Below are 18,961 nucleotides of genomic sequence, written 5' to 3'. Positions count from 1 at the left end.
CGGTTTTTTTATGGAGGGGAGGGTAACATTAGCATTAGGCTTGAGGAACTGAGTTCTGTGTCTTTGGAAATTGGGCTATTGATAAGGTAACTTCTTTGTTGTAATCTCAAGGACATTTACAAACCAAGGGAGACTCCTGTCTTGTAGGATTGTGATCTTAGCAAGTTAACTATTTATCATTTTATGGCAGTCAGGGGTGCCTGAGGAATGCTACACCTATGGAGGGGAGCGGATGAAGGGGGGGGGTGCAAGGCGCCAGCTTTTGCTTTGTCCTCAGCCAGCCTCCTGCTCCCTCATCAGGATTGCTAACCATTCTTCCAGAGACGCCTGGAGATCATCTGCCTGGCAGAAATGTGAGTTTTGTCCTTTTTACTCTTCAGTGTTCTGAGCACACTTGGGGCTCAGGGTTTTGCTCTTGGCTCAGCCACAGATTTGCTTTGATAAGATGTTCAGCCTCTCTGTGTCTCACTTCTCTTGACTAGAGAAAAAGAGAAAGGGTTCATCTATCCCACGTCATAGGAGGAATAGGAAATAAACAGTAATTACCAAGTATGTCTTACAGCATCTACACACAACAGGCATCCAGAGATGCCTGCTTACTCATATGAGATGTTTGGTGAGACTCCAAGTGCCATAAAAATGTAAATAACCAATGCCTGAAACCATAGGCTCATATTAACAACTATAACAATGCCTTCTATTTCCCAGGTGCTAACTACAGGTGTGGCCCCTCCCAGGCCTTCGGGGCTCTAGTCCTTCCTCACAGCACTGCCACAAGATCAGCACACTGAATGGCTCCATTTTACAGAGGAGGCAGGTGAAGATCAGATAGGTTAATGACTTGCCCAGTCAGACAAAAGGTTAATGAGACACAGCAGAAACCAAAGCCCAGGTCTACAAGAACTTCCCTTTTTCCTGGCCTTTCCAGCCCAGTCGGAAGTAGGACTATCCACTCGGTTCCCCCAGTGGGCTCTGGCCTCACCCCAGCCCTTTGAAAGCAATGGCAAGTGATTCTACTGTGACAAAGGCCAGGAGGGACTTGACTGCCATCTTGGGTCATCTTGGGGAAGAAGCATCACAGTGATGATCAGAAAAGTGCTGGTGGGGTATTTATAGCACTGAGAGAGAGGCCATTCTGGGTCAAGGGAGGAACCTGCAAGGTCTCCATTCAATAGACACAAGCATCTGTTGATGGGGCTACGGGAATTATAGGGAATGGGAGGGTGGGGGGTGGGAAAGGGGTTAAACACAACAGAGAAGCTAAGGGTCAGTTATCCAAAGGGCCTTTTGTCTCTTTCCCGTATATCTTTGGCAGTTACAATCATGAACTCTGTGGTTAGAAAACACTACGTTCAGGGACGCCTAGGTGGCTCAGTGGCTCAGTTGGTTAAGCAGCTGCCTTCGGCTCAGGTCATGATCCCAGCGTCCTGGGATCGAGTCCCGCATCGGGCTCCTTGCTCCGCAGGGAGCCTGCTTCTCCCTCTGACTCTGCCTGCCACTCTGTCTGCCTGTGCTCGCTCTCGTTCCTCTCTCTCTCTCTGACAAATAAATAAATAAAATCTTAAAAAAAAAAAAAAAAAAGAAAGAAAGAAAGAAAACACTACGTTCAGATCTTGACTCTGACACTGATTTATCTGCGTGACCTTAGACAAACTGTTTAAACTCTCCCAGCCTTGGTGTCCTTAGCTGCAAACTGGGGATAAAAAAGCCATGCCTTGAGTTCAGTTCAGGGCAGCCTCCCTGTTCAGTTAATTAATCTTTGGGACATGAGCAGGGTAAGGTAGATGATTACATAGAAAATACTACTCTATTCATTTCTCTCTCAGCCGACAGAAAGAGAGAGAGAGAGAGAGAGAGAGAGAGGAAGGAAGGAAGGGAGCAAAAACGGAAAGAAAGAAGAAGGGAGGAAGGGAGGAAGGAAAGGGAAAAGCAATGCCTATGTCACAGACCTTCACCAGGGATTAATTAAAATAATGTATGTAAAGCACTTGGGACAGTACTTGATACATAGTAAATGTTCAAGAAAAGGTCACTACTTTTTGATTTATGAACTTATTTGATTATTTATGGGTATGTCCAGAACAGGTGATCGGGAAACCCACGGTAGGGCAAGCCCTCAGCCTTTCCAGAGAGATAACAAACACATATTTCAAAAGACTGAGTTTGGAGAAGCCAAATTTTATAGGTCAGGAGGGAAGAACAAAAAACACCTAGCAGACCGTCTCCCTACGAGCTGGAAGGTCTGCTGTCTGTGGGAAAGGAATGTCCTTGGGGGCTGGTCCTGGAGATTGTAACTCGCACAACATTTTCAAAAGAGTTTCGGAGGCACGTCAGTGAGAACAGCCTTGAGGACACCCCTGGAGCAGCTGCAGAACCACTTTGCTTCTGGCTGGAAGCCCAGGGCTCTACAGCATCCACCTACAGGCAGGATACTTCCGCGTAAGAAGTGTGGAGGTCTTCAGGCTGGCCCAGAGCCCGCAGGATGCTACGGACTGAGGAGCACCCGCACGGCTCAGACAGGCCTGTGGCCTGCGCCGGGGAGTGCACCATTTCTCTTCTTGGAGGGTGTTCTCTCCAAGCATTAAACTAATACCTGACCTCCAACTGAATGATGCTCTAAGAGGGTGTGTGTTTTGGGGGCGGAAGAGCCAGAACCCAGGGAACGAATAACAGATACTGGAAGAGTTCCCAGGGAATGTGTGTGTCTCTGCTGTTTCCTATTCCTCACGAAGCAGTGCAGGGGGTAAGAGTGGGACTGAGCTGTTGGGTGAAACAGTTAAACTGGATTTCCAGGCTACACGTGGTCCATGCATCTCTGCCCCTCCAACCGGAAGCTCGGCTGGATCGATCTGGTATGGCCAGATTATAACCTCCTTAAAGACAGACAGCGATTTCTACCGCAAGCCCAAAATCCCTTCTCTGAAAAGCTTTGGGGCTAGGTATGTTTCTGAATGGAGATGCTGGGGAATTTTAGACAGGTGGTTTGGTACGTATATTGTATATTATGGAAGAACTTCAGTGGGGTCCAGGGCCATCCCCTGTCATCAAACACACTGGTTGTTGATTCTGCACCAGATTACACAAATATTAACATAAAGGGTAATAGATAAAGACTTTACATGGTCTCAGGACATTTTGGATCAGGTTTGGCCTCAATTTGAGTTATGAAAGAATGTCTAGTTTTCAGAGCTTTTTTGCATCACAGAATGTAGATTAGGGATTTCAGGTCTTTCTTTTCATTTCCGTTTCTTTCTCCTTATTTTCTTTTTTAAATTTCCAGAACAGTCTGCCTGTGGCAGGTGCTGAGTAGAAGTGGTTGGCATCTAGACCATGACATCTTGATCTCTCTCAAATAATATTTGATCCTGGAAGCCAGGGGATGGTTTATTCTCAGTGATTTGGGGATTCTTGAGGATTAGAAGGATTCTAAATTAAAGAACAGGAGAGAAAGACATTGAACCCACAGGCTCTCTATCATCCCAGACAGTAACACACAAACCTATGAATACACTGAGAATGGTGACGAGTACACAATATATTCAGTCCCCGAGTAAATGAGAGGAGGGCATCACAGCACATCAGCAAATGGTAAGATTGCTTAGGAAATGATATTTTAAAAAATATCGCTAAATACTACTAAATGTTAAACTCAAGTTTGTTCAATGCTAAGTCAGTAGCACAGGGGATTGGCAGAACAAACCAACAAGCGACACGGAGAATGATAATCAAGCCAACGTCCGTGACTGCTTACAAGTTTTCAAATGCTGGGCTTAGCACTTTATACATGTGATCATTGAACACAGCAATTCTGCGCGGTAGCTAACGGGGCCCATTCTGCAGACGGGGAAACTGAGGCTCTGTGAGACCGAGTGAGTATCCAGCCAGGGCTGAAACCTGAGTCTAGTAGTATGCTGGTGAACCAGCTATCAGAGAAAAGGAGGGAAGGAAGGAAGGCGGGGTAGGGGGGTGGGGAGAGGAAGGAAGGAAAAAACTGAAGGAAGAAAGGGAGGTAGAGGGGGGAAAAAGAGAGAGAAAAAAAGCCCTGATTACAGTATTTTCCAATTTCTGTGTTGTAAATAGTCTCAAAAGGAGTAATTTCAAGCCCATTAATGATTTACTAACCTGAATATTTAAAAATTGGCTTTCACAAACCTGGAGGTACCTCCTCCTGTACACGTGGTCGAGTCCACCCCAGGGCCACGTCCACAGTTTGCCAAACCAACTCTGGAAGATGAGCTTGCTGCTTATGGAGCACAGCTTGCCTGAGAGCAGCAGACCGCGATGCTAGCCCTGCCAGTGAGCCACAGCCACATTCCTACCCAGGACCCAGTACAGACCCCTAAGGCAGGGAGGAAGGGGGAAAAGACAGAAGAAAACCCTGTCTCCCTCTCTTCAGGCAAATTTTCCTTCACCAGAGGGTGTGAGGTGGGCTACGGCCAACCTGGCCCTCCCTGACAGAAATAACAAAACCTAGAGCTCTTTTTAGGCCTCACAGGCTGTTCCGCAGTGCGAGAAAGAAGTCAGACTCGAGACTAAAAGATCTGATCCGTTTTTGAGATCCGTCAGTTCCCAAATACCACCTTTGAAAAAGTAAGGAAGTGTCTTCTACAAGATGGGGTATATTTGCGTTCATATGTTTGGGTCTGCTTTTAACCAAGGGCAGGGTATTCCAGCCTAATTTGAACCCACTTAAAATACATTTGGGGTCTTGGTTTAGCCTCTCTGTTAATACCTGTAAGGTCCCCACCTTCAAAGTAGGTCTTCTGATAACATATTTCCACTAGAGGCTCCTAGGAAAAGTCTGGCCTGGTATTCAATCCACAAATACGCCAAGGGCAATGATTACGTGTAGGCATTTGCTAATAAATTCAGGGCCTAGAAAAAGAGGCAGAGCTTCTTTCTGGAGCTTCAGAGACCAGTAAAGGAGACAGTCAGGTAACCTTAGTTAAATGATACGCAGTCACTCAATAAACGAATATTTATCAAGGGCCCATTAGATGCCAGGCATTTTGCCAGGCGCTGGGCTCCCATGGTGAGCAAGGCAGATTGGTTTGTACTGTCGTGGAGCTGACAGTCCAGTCATAAATGGAGAGATTAATTAAATAATCACAAGAATGAATGTGTAATTAAAAAATGTAGTAAGAGAGCCCGGAGGAAATGTTAGATGGTCCTATGAGAATGGGAGGAACCTGACCCAGTTCCAGAAAGTCAGCAAAGGCTTCCTTGAGGAATTGGTAACTGAACTAGGACTTGAACAAAATGTAGGTGTTCACCAGGCGAGTGGGGTGGGAGGAAAGACAGGCATTGTGTCTAGAGAGAGGGAACCATGTAGGCCAAGATCCCGGGTGAACAGGGGCGCAGGGGTTTCAGGGAAATGGAAGGCCAGTGTGGGGAAAAGAGCGTGGTGGGTGATGCAGCATGCAGGGATGCCAAGGCGGATCCTCAGAACCCTACAGGCCCATTAAGGCCTTAGAACTTTTCTTAAGAAGCAAAAGGCAACTTGTAAGTATGTTTTGTAATTGAAGCGTAGTTGACATACAATATTACATTAGTTGTAGGTGTACAACACAGTGACTCGACACTCATACATTATGAGACAATAGGGATAAGGCCTTAGTCTTTATCCCAAGCAATGGGAAACCACTGGATGGTTTCAGTGGGGATATACGTGGCATTTATAGCCAGGGCTTCCATAGGGTAAATGATGTGCTACTAGAGGAGCACAGAGGGAGTCAATTAAAATCTTAAACTGGTATGTGTGGTGTGGAGGGACAGGAGGGAAGTTAGGGCTGGGGATGCGTCCACATCGGCTTTCTGGAGGAGGACGTATCTGAGATGAATTTTTGAAGGGAGAGGATGACCCAGCCCAGCCACTGTGCAAGGGGGAGGGAGGGAGAAAGAATGCATCTGGGTGAGTGTGAGGGTGTGGGGGAACTACAAGAAGAACAGGCCAGTAAGAGAAAAGGCAAGAGAGTTAGGCAGGGACCTGATGATGAATACCTCCCAGGTCATGGCGGGGTCTGGGTTTTATCCTGATGGCTGCAAACAAGCCATGGACACAGCCAGAGGTCCTCAGCAGAAGGATGATCAGACTCCTGCCTTAGAAAGGACACTAGCAGCAGAGCTGATAGTGGATTGGAAGGTTGCAGTGCTAGGGAAGACACCTTTGCAGCCCAGGTGAGACAAGGCGCAGCATCAGCAGGGAGGAGCCAGTGTGAGGACGGAGAAGAGAGGATGATTTTAAGAGACATTAAAAAGGTGCAGTTGAATGGGCTTTGTCACCAGTGGTATGAGTGGGAGTGACTTTTGCTCTACCCACAGAATAGTCAGAACAGAATGGATTCTTCTACTTGTGTTGACTCTTGCCTTGTGACCTGGAGCATGGTCAGTTTTTGCAAGTGTTCTATGCATCCTTGAAAAGAAGAGTGTTCACTAATTGTTGGGTGCAGAGTTCTGTTGTTAATTCATTCAGTTAAGTTTGGTGCACTTTAGTCTACACCCTTATTACTATGTTTTGTCTGTCTGCTTTAACATTTGTGACAGAAAGGTATTAAAGTCTCCTACGATCATGGTGGACTTGCCAAGTTCTCTTCATACTTTTCATTTTTGTTTCATATGTTTGGAGGCTAAGTCACTAAGTATACATAAACTTAAGTTTTTATATCTTTCTGGTGAATTATTCCACTTATTATGCAGTGATCCCTTTTATCATTCATCATTCTTTTTGCCTTAGACCTAACTTCTATGATATTAACATAACCACACCAACTTTTAACTTTTGTTAACATTGGTCTGGTATCTGTTTTTCAGCCTTTTGCTTTTTTTTTTTTTTAATTTTTTATTTTTTATAAACATATATTTTTATCCCCAGGGGTACAGGTCTGTGAATCACCAGGTTTACACACTTCACAGCACTCACCAAAGCACATACCCTCTCCAATGTCCATAATCCCACCCCCTTCTCCCAAACCCCCTCCCCCCAGCAACCCTCAGTTTGTTTTGTGAGATTAAGAGTCACTTATGGTTTGTCTCCCTCCCAATCCCATCTTGTTTCATTTATTCTTCTCCTACCCACTTCAGCCTTTTGCTTTTAACCTTCTTGTGTCCTTATGTTTTAAACATGTCTCTTGTAATCAGAACGTAGGTGGAATTTTAAAAAATCCAGTAGTTAATAGATTTGGCCCATTTACATTATATTGTGGCTATAAATATACTTGGATTTATTTCTGCCACCTCATTTTGAGCACTGTTTTTGATTTTCTATTATTTTTATGGATGCCTTTGGATAAGTACAGTTTTATTTTTTTCACCTCATTTCCCTTATCCCTACTAGTTGCTGGTTGGAATCACTGCATTCTATTTCATTTCTTTAAGCAGTTGCTCTTAACATTTAATAGGCATTTAATATTTGACTCAACAAAACCAAGGTTAATTAATATCTCTAATAAAGAGTTAATGCTTTTGGGTGATGCCATTGATAGAGACTTAGAGCCTATTTGGAACCAAAGGGGAGACCTATTTTACATATCCTTGGTTGGAGGACACATGTCCAATTATCAGATTGCCAGATGCCTATACGTTTGCCTTTGGTGGCATTATACACTTTGTAGAATATTCTCTTCATGGGTATTTTGCATTACCTGTGCAGTGACAGGGGTTAAAAACAAATACATCAGTGTTTGCCTCTCCTTGATTCTTGGAACTCTAAGTTTTTCCAGCTAGCTTCGTTACCAGGGCCAAACTGAGCACAAATGCTCTCCGAAATAGTGGATTTCATAACGTCATTTCCACAACTGTCGATAAGCCGAGAACTGAGTGTAAAATGGGGATCTGGATTCTCTCTTACATAGCCATGGCTTACCGTCACCTCCTTCATCCTCTCTGCTATGCTTATGGCTTAAATGATGGGGAAGGAATTTAGCTAATTTCTCCCAAATATGACAGGGAATGAAAAACTCTTATTTGCATACCAACAGAAAAATTATTTTAAATTAAGCATTCGATGGCCATTGATTAACCTAAACCACAACGGGCTTCAACTAGTTCAAGAGAACCAGTTATTCGTATCTCCTACAGGTCAGGTCACATTTTCGTACTTTTCAAGTGTTATGTATACTGTGCCCATTAGCCCTTCAGACAACTCTATGAGGTAGACAGGATGGGGATTATTAGAAGAAACATCTCAGAAGGAGTGAATGACTCGCGGAGGTTCCCAGAGTCAACCTGTGCATAGCTGGGGCCATATGGTGTTGCTTATTATCCCAGATTGAAAAGTGACTGTTGTGTCGCTGGGCAGGCCCGTATATTTACCATCCTGTTCATGCATCAGAGCTCAGGTTCTTTTTGAGTAGCTACAGATGACGAAATATGCCAGCCTTAGCACAGATATTCCAACAAGCATCACACTGCCCTCACTTCGTTGTCACTGGTAAGTCAAGAAATCTGGCTTTCCCTAAAATGTCACCAGCACCCCAAATCTCAAAGGGCTGGGCTCAGCACACAGGGATGACATGGAGTCCACGGGGCTTGATTTTTTTCCACCCTCAACGGATATACACAGATAAGCCCCACCCCTGACAGCCAACAAAAAAAGAATAGTAACAAGAAGCAGAGCTTATAAATTTCCATTATGGTTAACGCCTGATTTCATGTAGTCCTGGATTAATGGATTCATTTATTAGAACAATTTGTGAAAATCCCCAAGGGCCCGTACAGGCTGTTGCTTAATGGTTTTTTTATCATGTCATAGACTTCCTTTACTCCTTTCTTTTAAGGAATCCTGAGTAGGCAAGAAACTTAGGACTAACTACTGCTTAAAATATAGGTAAATTGTAAATAAAGCCAAAATAATAAAGGCTTTTTGCGCCTCTGGGGTTTTCTTCAGCAACAAAAAAGGATTTCATTTTTTCTTTTTTTAAAAGATTTTATTTATTTATTTGACAGACAGAGATCACAAGTAGGCAGAGAGGCAGGCAGAAAGAGAGAGAGAGGAGGAAGCAGGCTCCCCATGGAGGAGAGAGCCTGATGTGGGGCTCGATCCCAGGACCCTGGGATCATGACCTGAGCTGAAGGCAAAGGCTTTAACCCACTGAGCCACCCAGGTGCTCCAAGGATTTCATTTTTTGTATGTTTCAGCTGATTCATAAATCCCACTGCCACGGTCTATCAGCTTCATGTTGACTCAAGGCTCAGTTTCAGGAGTCAACGTGTTCAGCTTCATGTTGACTCAAGGCTCAGTTTCAGGAGTCAACGTGTTCCCCTCAGGTTTCCAGCTAAGGATGTGAACTGCAGGGTGGTGAGAGCAATTGGAAGTCAGTACAGCCACCCCCATGACTGTCCCTCTTACTGGGGGGAGCAGGCAGAGAGCAGAGTTGTGGCTTTATAACTGCAGGGTGCACTGTGGTCGGGAGGAGAGGGATACCAGAGGACCTGCTGGCCTCTGGACAAGGTTGTTTACCTGGGAAGATCTCCATAGTGACGAAGCCCAGGCTGTCAGGTTTAGACGTACATGAGAATGTGAGCATTACAACAACCCTTGGCCAGAGATGGAGCCTCCACCCTCAGGAGCCTTCTGGTCTTACCATAGGGGATAGAAGCAAGAAGGCAAATGGATAGAGCCAAATCTATACCAGCACTTAGAAAACAACTCAGTGGAGACTCCCCACCAGTGCTAGATCTAGAAGGGAACCATCCTTGATACCCACACAGTCAGGGGCACACAGGGACCTCCACTGAGGAAACCCAGGGACAATGACAAACAAAATCCTGTCCACCAAAGACTGGCAATATGAATAGCTATTCATACAGTTAAATGGCAACCACCAGTATATAATTATTGTCTCCTGTACCAAATTAAGTATACAACTTAGCAAGTGCTTGGGAGGGGAAAAAAAATACTTAACATCTCTTGGCTGTACTTTAAGGCACCAGGATCTGATCACTGTTGCATGTTAATGGAGAGGTAATGGGTAAAGATGTCCAAGTTTGGAAAAACTAAACTGCTTTATATCAGAAGGGGATCCAGAAGCAAGGGGAGTGAGGAAGAGGAATGAGAGAGAAATTGAGAGGTTGAGTGAAAAAGGGCTGAATAGACAGAAAAAGAAACCATGAGAGGGAGAGGTGGGCCCATAGATGTAGAGGCTTTTGGATGAATGAGGAGGTTTGGAAGAGAGAGTGTGAATTTGGGAAGGAAATGCAATATGCCCCACAAGGTAAAGTCTGCAGATATAAAGAACATCTTCGATCTGGTACTATATTATCTGAAAAGAGCTAGACAGAGTTTGACTATATGTGAAGGGGACATGTGGGATTGCTTAACTTTAAATACAGTTTATGTAGCATATGCAGAATTCCCTTTCAGGACTGTTAGAGGAACTACAAAGCACAGCTGAACCTGGGGTCCATGACTGGCCCCTGTGACTCAGACTGGAAGACATGGACCACAGACATTAAAATGCCTGGAGCAAAAGAAACAAGAGAGGTTTCCAGCATGAACCTTAATTCCAAAGTCACCAGAAAAATTACTCAAATTTGTTGCCTTGACTTATGATGGAATTGCTTTCCATGTGAGCAGTTCTGTGAGGCTGCCCTGGGAATGGATGGATGGATGGAAGGAAGGAAGGAAGGAAGGAAGGCAGCAAAGATGGAAGGATGGATGGACGGAAGGATGGATGAGTGGAAGGATGGATGGATGGATGGAAGGAAGGATGGATGGATGGATGGATTGGATAGAAGGACGGATGGCAGGAAGGAAAGATGGATAGATAGATGGAAGGATGGATGGATGGAAGGATGGATGGATGGACAGAAGGATGCATGCATGGATGGATGGATGGAAGTATGGATGGATAGATGGGTGGGTGGATGGATGGATAGATGGAAGGAAGGATAGATGGATGGGTGGATGGATGGATGGAAGGAAATATGCATGGAAGGATGGGTGGATGGAAGGATGAATGGATAGAAGGGCGGGTGGATGGATGGATAGATGTATGGATGGAAGGGTAGATGGATGGATGGAGGGATGGATGGATGCATGGAAGGATAGATGGATGCATGGATGGATGGATGGATGGAAGAATGGGTGGATAGATGGATGGGTGGGTGGATGGATGGATGGACAGAAGGAAGGATAGATAGATGGATGGGTAAATAGATGGATGGAAGGATGGATGCATGGAAGGATGGATGGATGGTTAGTAATGCAGGGCATACAGAAGACTGGCAGGCTCCCTAATGCCTGGTGTTGTCAGGTCTCCAGGGAATGACGATAAGCCTGGAATCTCACTTCAAGGTTGACATGGGGACAAAAGTTGGTGAAAGCCAACATCTGGGTCACAAATTAATAACTTTATGCATAACAAGCTCATCGGAGTAGATGTCTGTGCCACACAAGAGGTAAAAATCCCACTTACAGCAATGATACAGTATCAGTGAAGTCCCTTCACCTTTTCCTGGTGTTAAGGGCAAGTGATAGTTTTGTTTCAACACACTCCTTTTGAGTCTTGGCACTACCACCTAGGAGGTATTGACCTTAGAGAGGCCATCAAACATCTGAAAGCTTCAGCATCATTTTAGAAAAAATGGGAATAATATGAATGGCTTTCTCAAAAAGTAGTAAGGAATGTCATACAAGCTAACTTGCTTGCGTGAATGGAGGAGGCGTGAATGGTGATGGTCATGATTATTACAAGGCCCCCTGATAATCACTGTACACAACCACCACCTGCTCACTCTTGTTAAGAAGCTCCCGAAATCGTCTTCCAGCTCTTCGCCTCTTCCTTGAGTAGCCCTGTAGTGGCCAATGCATTGTTCTCCTAAATGGTGGGGCAAGAAGAGGTTTTAAAGTTCTAATGTTTGTTACTTTTGCTTCTTAAAACTTAGCTTTGTGGCACTGATACATCTTTACACTGATGGTATAAATCTCTACAGAGTGGGTGTCTAAAATATGAGAGGATTATACTGTGTAATATGGAGGCTTCCTCATCCGAATAAGTAGGTCTCATTTGAAAATAATGAGGAGGAAGATAGCCTTTGTACAAGGGACAGACCTGCCTTCTCTGTGTGATATTAGGAGGTAAGAAAAGCTGGGGAAGGATAACTGGCAGACCCTTCATCATGATCTGTCTCATCAGGTTTCCTTTGGTGTGGCGTCTGCCCTTTAGAACCCCCATGGAACACCCACCATAGGCTTGTTCCCCGTTCCGGTGCTATTCCCACCAGCAAACCCTTTATGCATGAACCCTTCACTGTCCCTATCGTGGGTGGTCTGCAAGGCCTCCATCCCTTTTTCCACGGGTCCCCAACAGTCAGGCTGTCAGAGCCGTCTGTGTCCACGGGGCCGGCAGTCCCCAGCCAAAACAGTGGGAGGATGGACAGCAAAACCTCAGTGCCGGCCCCTCGGCTTTTGTGGGTTTCAGCCAGGGCCCAGGTGTTATTTTAGTGCCACTCCAGTGTTTAATTTGAGGATATGTGTGGATCAGAAGGAGGGACCAAAACATTATTTTTTTTTCCCTTGGCCAAGTGATTAAATTTGAAATTCTAAAAAATGCACAGCCTGGTTCAAAGCTGTGTCCAATTGGGAAGTAAGAAATGTCCTGAAAATCCCTCCCAGGCCAGAGACCTTTCTTCCTTCACTGCTGCCCACCACACAGGCCCGTCTCCAGTGGCCATCACCTGGGTTGTCTGTGGCTACTGACCCACTGGGAGCCCCGTGCCTTGAGGCTCTCCTTCCCTGCTGGAAAGGGTGAGCGGCCCCTTCACTGGCGGGACATTCTACAGGGTTGTCTGATTTCTTACAGCCTTGAAAGCACCATAACCAGTAGCCGCTGAGCCATGGCTGAAGGGGAAATCACAACCTTCACAGCCCTGATGGAGAAGTTTAATCTGCCTGCGGGGAATTACAAGAAGCCCAAACTCCTCTACTGTAGCAATGGGGGCCACTTCCTGAGGATCCTTCCAGATGGCACAGTGGACGGCACAAGGGACAGGAGCGACCAGCACAGTAAGCACCCATCTCTCTTGCAGCCTCCTGCCTTCCTGGTGTCTCAAGTCAAGGAGGCGAGTGGGGAGGCTGTCTACATATGGGTACCCTTTCTCTGCCTGACACACTCAGAAGCTTGTGTCCAGGGTCTAGGTGTAGAAAATAACACATTGTGAGAGCTCCAGCCTACCTAAAGGGGTCCTATACCAAGTTTTAGAAGGGCTCTCTGTTTACCTAACTCAACTGCTTTGAGAGCAGATATGGCTTCCACTGTTCAACTGCTGTGGGTTTCTTTTCTTTCTTTCTTTTTTTTTTTTTTTTTTTTAAGATTTTATTTATTTATTTGACAGAGAGAGAGAGAGAGAGAGATCCCACGAAGGCAGAGAGGCAGGCAGAGAGAGAGAGAGAGAGAGAGAGGCAGAAGCAGGCTCCCTGCTGAGCAGAGAGCCCGAAGCAGGGCTCGATTCCAGGACCCTGAGATCATGACCTGGGCTGAAGGCAGAGGCTTAACCCACTGAGCCACCCAGGTGCCCCTGTTGTGGGTTTCTGTCACTAGGCCTGGCTCCCAAGGCTGGTGAGGGCCCTGCCTGTTCTCTGACAGAACGAGCCACATGGGGCGGGGCAGCAGTGGACCCTTCACAGAGACCTGGGCTCAGTTTCATGGTCACGGGCTCTCCAGCTTATGCTCCCACCGGGCCTGATTTGTGAAATCCTAGTTCATAATTATAGTCTTACACATCATAAATTATGCAGCGCTCACTCTACGTATCACGCAGATGGGGCTGTGGTAACTGGGAGGGGTAAAGTCATTCTCCAGACCCTATAGAAACTGGAGAGCGGGAGCAGTGGGAGCCAAAGGCTCTCTCTTTCAGGCTCTCCTGCCAGCCCTCAGATGGTGTTGATAAATCGAGGCATGACTTGAGGGAAAAGAATCTCCGTGACTCTCTAAGAATAAAAACCTCTACCTTCTGCTTTAGTACTTCTCACGGTGGTGTGTCCGTTTGACATTAGGTGTCTGGGCTCTTTTGGGATGTTATCAGGGAGTCCCTGAGCACCACTGGGGCATTAGTATTGTGGAGAAGCCAAAAGTCCTAAGTTCCTGCTTAGAGAGTCAGTGATCTGATGGGTGAAGCACACTACGAATCAAGAAAAGAAAAGTATAGAGGAAACCAAGAGATGCACAGTAACAGCAGAGGTGGAAAGTGTGGTTCTACAGAACAGGCTGTAAAATGGAATGCAAAATACTGACCTTGATGTGATTTACCAAATAGTCTTAATTAATCATGTAATATGTACCAAAGGTTGCAGGCTGTAAGCAGAAATGACCACCTCAGTGGTGCTCACTCTACTCTTAAACGCAAAGGTCGTGGGGTCGGAAGCTGCCATCTATGAAGCAGAAGGCAGTCTTTTCCTTCCCACTCACCAGGCAGACCCTTGAGATAAACAGCAGGAAGGCTGGTGTTGGGCCTTCCAGCTGCAAGGCCAGATTTTTTGGGGGGTTTGTTTTGATAGCCTTGAAAACTAGGTACCAGAGTGAGGCAAAAAGGACTCTGTTTAGTACATTAAACATATACACGTGTATAAGTAACATCTGCTGTGAACAAATGGACTTAGATTGTACTCCACTGTGTGAGGCATGCTACAGTGTGATCTGCCCCATATAACACAAGGGAAAGAAGCTTTGATTCCTCCAGGATTTTAAATGTTTCTGATAAGTCTTACCCATCTTCTGAACCAACGGGAATGCTCTCTGGTGCTCAGAATCCCTGGGGAAAGACAAGCATGATGCTGTGTTCCTCGGGGTTAGGCTGGCTTTTCTGGGACATCTTGAATTCTGGGAAATAAGACACTACAGTTAGGACTTCCAAGTACTAGAATTTCTATACAAATGGCATTTGATTTCATTGTTGTCACTCCATCATTAATACTATTGACTGCATTCTGGGTATATAACATTCGGACAACTTCTGAAAGTGCTGTGGATTCAGCCGCCTGACCTAAGACGTCAGGAACCCCTGGAATGCAGCACAACAAAGCTGTAGGAGTGGGTGTGAGGAGGTCTACATCCCAGTAACGCTGGAAAGACTGTTTGCCAAGTGAACCTGGGCTATAATTACTCAATCTTTCTGGCCTCACTTTCCTCACTTGTAAGATAAGAATCAAACTACTTGCCTCGCTGGTTTCTCAGGAGGATTAAATGAGATGATCGAGTTAAAGTCCCCGGCACAGTGCCTGACTCAGGGGAACAGCTCAGTACAATACTGCTGTCATCATCATCATCATCACCTCAAAGCTTCCAACTATTCAACTCAGCACGTGGAAGTACAGTATAATATTTGAGGACCTTCCCTTCATCTTTTCTGTAATGTCTCCCAGGAAGGTCAAGGCTCTAGATTCATGTTTTGATTCAGGGCCCCTCTGGCAACATTCAGAGTTGTGTTCGCCTATTTATTTACTCTAGAACTAAGAACAAGGGCCAAGGGGGACAGAAATCAGAGCTAAGTGGGGTGAGTGAGCAGAAATCCATCTCTGTACTTGTCAGTGCCAAGAGGACAGGATAATGCAGATACTCGCCGCAGACTCAAGGGGCCCTAGATTTGGAGTCAGAAAGCTTGAGTTCATATTCTTGCACTGTCCCTTTCTAACTGGAACAGCACTGAACAATGACCATTTCCCCCATTTTGCATAAAATGCTCTGCAAAATAAACATTAAGTTCCCCAGCCCAAAGCCCCTTCCAATCACCCCTCCTGTCTAGAAATGTAGATGTCTCCAGTGTTCCCAGCTGTCTAACCTTGGGAATAATATTGAGACTCAGCTTCCTCACCTTGGGGAATGGGAATAATAACACTGCTCTGTGTGTCTGAAAAGGCTGAAAAGTCTTAAAAGATCTGGCAGGCAACAGGACTCTCTACACGCTGAGTGTACTTCTGTCGCCCTCTACTGCCCAGTGGTGGTACTGTCACACACCTTCTTCATTTTCACAGATTATTCTGAATCAGACTCAATCTGGACAGGGCAGGGTCAGAGAGAGTAGATGACTTTGGTTTACTGATTAGCACGGTCCCGCAAGGGGATGGTTTCTATTCCTAGATCATTAGTTTGAGCATGACTAGATATTGTGGTCACAGGCACAGAGCCATACTCTAAGACTTCCGTCAGGAAGAATATACATGAAACCCAATCAAATATTAAATAAATCTACATAAATCATTCCAAATAGAATTGCATGTCTTCCAGCTCTACAAAGCAAAAAATAACTCTTCTCATGGCTTCTCTTTGTCTGCAACCAGCAGATCTGCCTTGGGCAAAACTGGGGTGTTTTCAAAACTTAACCTTCTTCCTACTTCCAGGAGAGTAAGTTTCCAAGTACCTAACACAAGGCCTTTCCTGGAGTAGTATAAACCTATGACAGATGTTTGTGCACTGGCCACTGTAATGTAGGCCTGAGTAAAACGTTCCCAAAGCTCCTCAATGAGGCAATGAGCCATACAGGCTTTGACAATGTGTTACAACGCCATTCTAGGAAAGCCAGGCAACATCAGAGTCAAGAGCTGCAGACCACGAGACAGGGCAATGGATGTTAAGTTGCAAGAAGATTCATGGAGACGCCTATGGCTTTCCTTTGGGACATGGGCAGATGGTGGCCTCACCTTGAGAGGGAGGATCCTGGAAGAGGAACAGGCCCAGGGAAAGATGACCAGTTCCATTTCAGACACAGAACATTTGAGGAGTGCCTCTTGTACCATGCATATTTCCCTGTAGTTATAATCACACTCACTTGTGTGAGTATTTAATGCTTTTTGCCGCCTCTAGGCTCCCTGAGGATGGGGACTTTGTCTGTTAGAGCTCAACAATCCAATTCTGTGTCTAGTCCATTGACTGGCACTTGGCACAGTACCCAATAAATACGAATTTGATGAGTAAATGAATTGCATTGGTGGCAGATGAATTCAAGTTCAACAAGAGATTCAGTAAATACCTATTGAGCACCTGATAAATGCCAGGCATTGTGTTAGATTCCTGCATTTCCACTTAACCATAATCTCACAAAGTTATGAATAATCATCACTCTGCAGACACTGAGCTAATAGGGCCTGTGATCAGTCAGTAAGTGGGAAAGTTGAAAGCGGTCCATCGCTGCTGCTTCCAAGGAAGTTTCCTCTTCTGACTCTTTTCATATACCACTACCACCCCTGACATCAATACCATGATGGTGGTCTCCCCCCAAGAACTGATTAAATAAGCATACTGGAGGGGTGCCTGGGTGGAGTCAGTTAAGCGTCTGACTCTGTTTCAATTCAGACTCCTGGTTTCAGCTCAGGTTGTGATCTCAGGGTTGTGAGATCGAGCCCTATGTCAGGCTCCACACTCAGTACGGGGTCTGCTTGAGATTCTCTCTCCCTTTTCCTCTGCCCCTGCTACTTGTGCTCTCTCTTTCTTGATCTCTAAAATAAATAAATAAATCTTAAAAAAAAAAAGAAGAAGAAAGTGCTGGATTCACACAGCCTGTCATGCGGATCAGAGAGGTGTAGGTACAGGTCCCTGTTCATTAGTTCCTTGTCCCCCTGCGGAAGTTACTTCCCCACAGGCCTCTGTTTCTTCATTTTAAAAACAGTTCCCATGTCACAGTAAAGGAGGAACCTTAAAAGCGTCATATAGCAGGTGCTCAAAAAATGTTATTCACCATCATCATCACTTCTAGGCTAACTTGACCTTCTTCTGTAACCATCTGATCTCTGTAGGCTGTTAAGTTAAATGAATGTTAGCCTTGCTCATGGAACTCAGTCTTACTCTTCAACTCGGTGTTGCCAGGACCATCTAGGTTTGGAGCCCTCATGGCCTGGAATGTAGGAAAAATGGGCCCAGGCCCAGCAAGTCCTGTCCTGTCTAACTTCTCTGGCAGAGAGAGCGAACTGTTGTGGGCAGAGCAAGAAGGGGCTCCATGTTTGATTCTGCCCTTCCTGCTGCACCTTCCTCTCGGGCCAAAGGGGACATGATTTGTTCCTCAATGGGACGAACACATGAATGGTAACTGGAGAACAAGTTTGCGAGCATCCCAGATCTGCAGCCTCTGCTGTGACCCACACCCCCTTGCCTCCCCAAGCACACAAGAGGCTGTGTGGGGAGCAGGATTACTGGCACTGCTCACCGCACAAATGGAAAGGTTCCTGAGCAAAGTGTGTGCCAATCAAATATTTATAAATCAAACCACATCCTAAAGGCACTAAGGGAGTTCACTGGTCAGAGAAATGGTACTTTGCAGTCCTTTATATAGGGCAGACTCCTCTTAAGTGAAATCCCTCCCACCTCCTTGTTTTGGGGCCATGCAGTCTGCAGTTTCTTCTCCACTGTGACTCGGCACCTTGTGGTAAGGATACTTGGCTCCCCACCGGCTTGTGCTGCAAGTCAAGACAGCTTTTCAGATCACCAGGGTGGGCACAACTGGGCCCTGTTGGCAGAAGCCAGTGAGCAGGGCCGGTCTTCAGGCAGAAATGCTCCCCCACCCCCTGCGGGCTGTTCCCACCTTGGTGAGATAAGATGCCAGAGGTCTCCCTGCCCTTCATCCCACTTACCCCTTATCTGTTATGCAGAAAAATCTAGAAAATCTCTACAAAGACTTTTTTTTTTTAATATCACATAGTCTGTGGACTATATCGAAATTTTCCAGGGATCTATTTTTCAGACCCTAAAGCAGAAGCAGACACCTTTACAAATTCTAAGAAAAGTCTTTTTCATATACATATGTATTCCAAACCACTGGAATTTTCTTTCCACAAATTCACTTTTTTTTTTTTTTTAAACTTCTCCATCTTCCTCTAATGTTTTACGGAGCTCGGCTTGTGGCTACACTTTAATTATAAATGCCACTGACATAAAACAACCTCACCGAGTTCTGAATGAGGCTGACCTCACTTTGGGTAAACACGGCAAAGGACGGGAAGTCTCCGACCCAGAATAAACTAGGCACGTAATCTCTT

At 45.5% G+C, this 18,961-nt stretch overlaps 1 protein-coding gene, 1 long non-coding RNA gene and 1 other non-coding gene across 8 annotated transcripts in view; 2 read left to right on the top strand and 1 right to left on the bottom strand.

Moving 5' to 3' along the window:
* The window catches only part of LOC132028623 (uncharacterized), a 349,757-nt gene that overhangs the window by 70,251 nt on the left and 260,545 nt on the right, over positions 1-18,961 (bottom strand). For 2 of the 3 annotated variants that reach the window (XR_009407479.1, XR_009407480.1), the window contains one exon: positions 14,705-14,816. This is a non-coding gene — a long non-coding RNA (uncharacterized LOC132028623). Of the gene's footprint in view, positions 1-8,957; positions 9,286-11,725; positions 11,817-14,704; positions 14,817-18,961 lie in introns of those variants that run through there. The other variant, XR_009407481.1, reaches the window with a different exon arrangement.
* FGF1 (fibroblast growth factor 1) overlaps positions 1-18,961 on the top strand; it is a 99,529-nt gene that overhangs the window by 65,857 nt on the left and 14,711 nt on the right. For all 4 annotated transcript variants that reach the window (XM_059417812.1, XM_059417813.1, XM_059417815.1 and 1 more), the window contains one exon: positions 12,801-13,003. In XM_059417812.1, coding sequence (XP_059273795.1) covers positions 12,835-13,003 — 169 coding nt within the window. In that variant the 5' untranslated portion in view covers positions 12,801-12,834. The remainder of the gene's footprint in view (positions 1-12,800; positions 13,004-18,961) is intronic.
* Positions 1,712-1,835, top strand: LOC132029016 (small nucleolar RNA SNORA36 family). Its single transcript, XR_009407654.1, has one exon. It is a non-coding gene; the product is annotated as a small nucleolar RNA SNORA36 family (small nucleolar RNA).

Source organism: Mustela nigripes, chromosome 12, assembly GCF_022355385.1.
Source record: "Mustela nigripes isolate SB6536 chromosome 12, MUSNIG.SB6536, whole genome shotgun sequence".
In the NCBI taxonomy this organism is placed as follows: domain Eukaryota; kingdom Metazoa; phylum Chordata; class Mammalia; order Carnivora; family Mustelidae; genus Mustela; species Mustela nigripes.
This window is presented reverse-complemented; position numbering and strand designations above follow the sequence as displayed.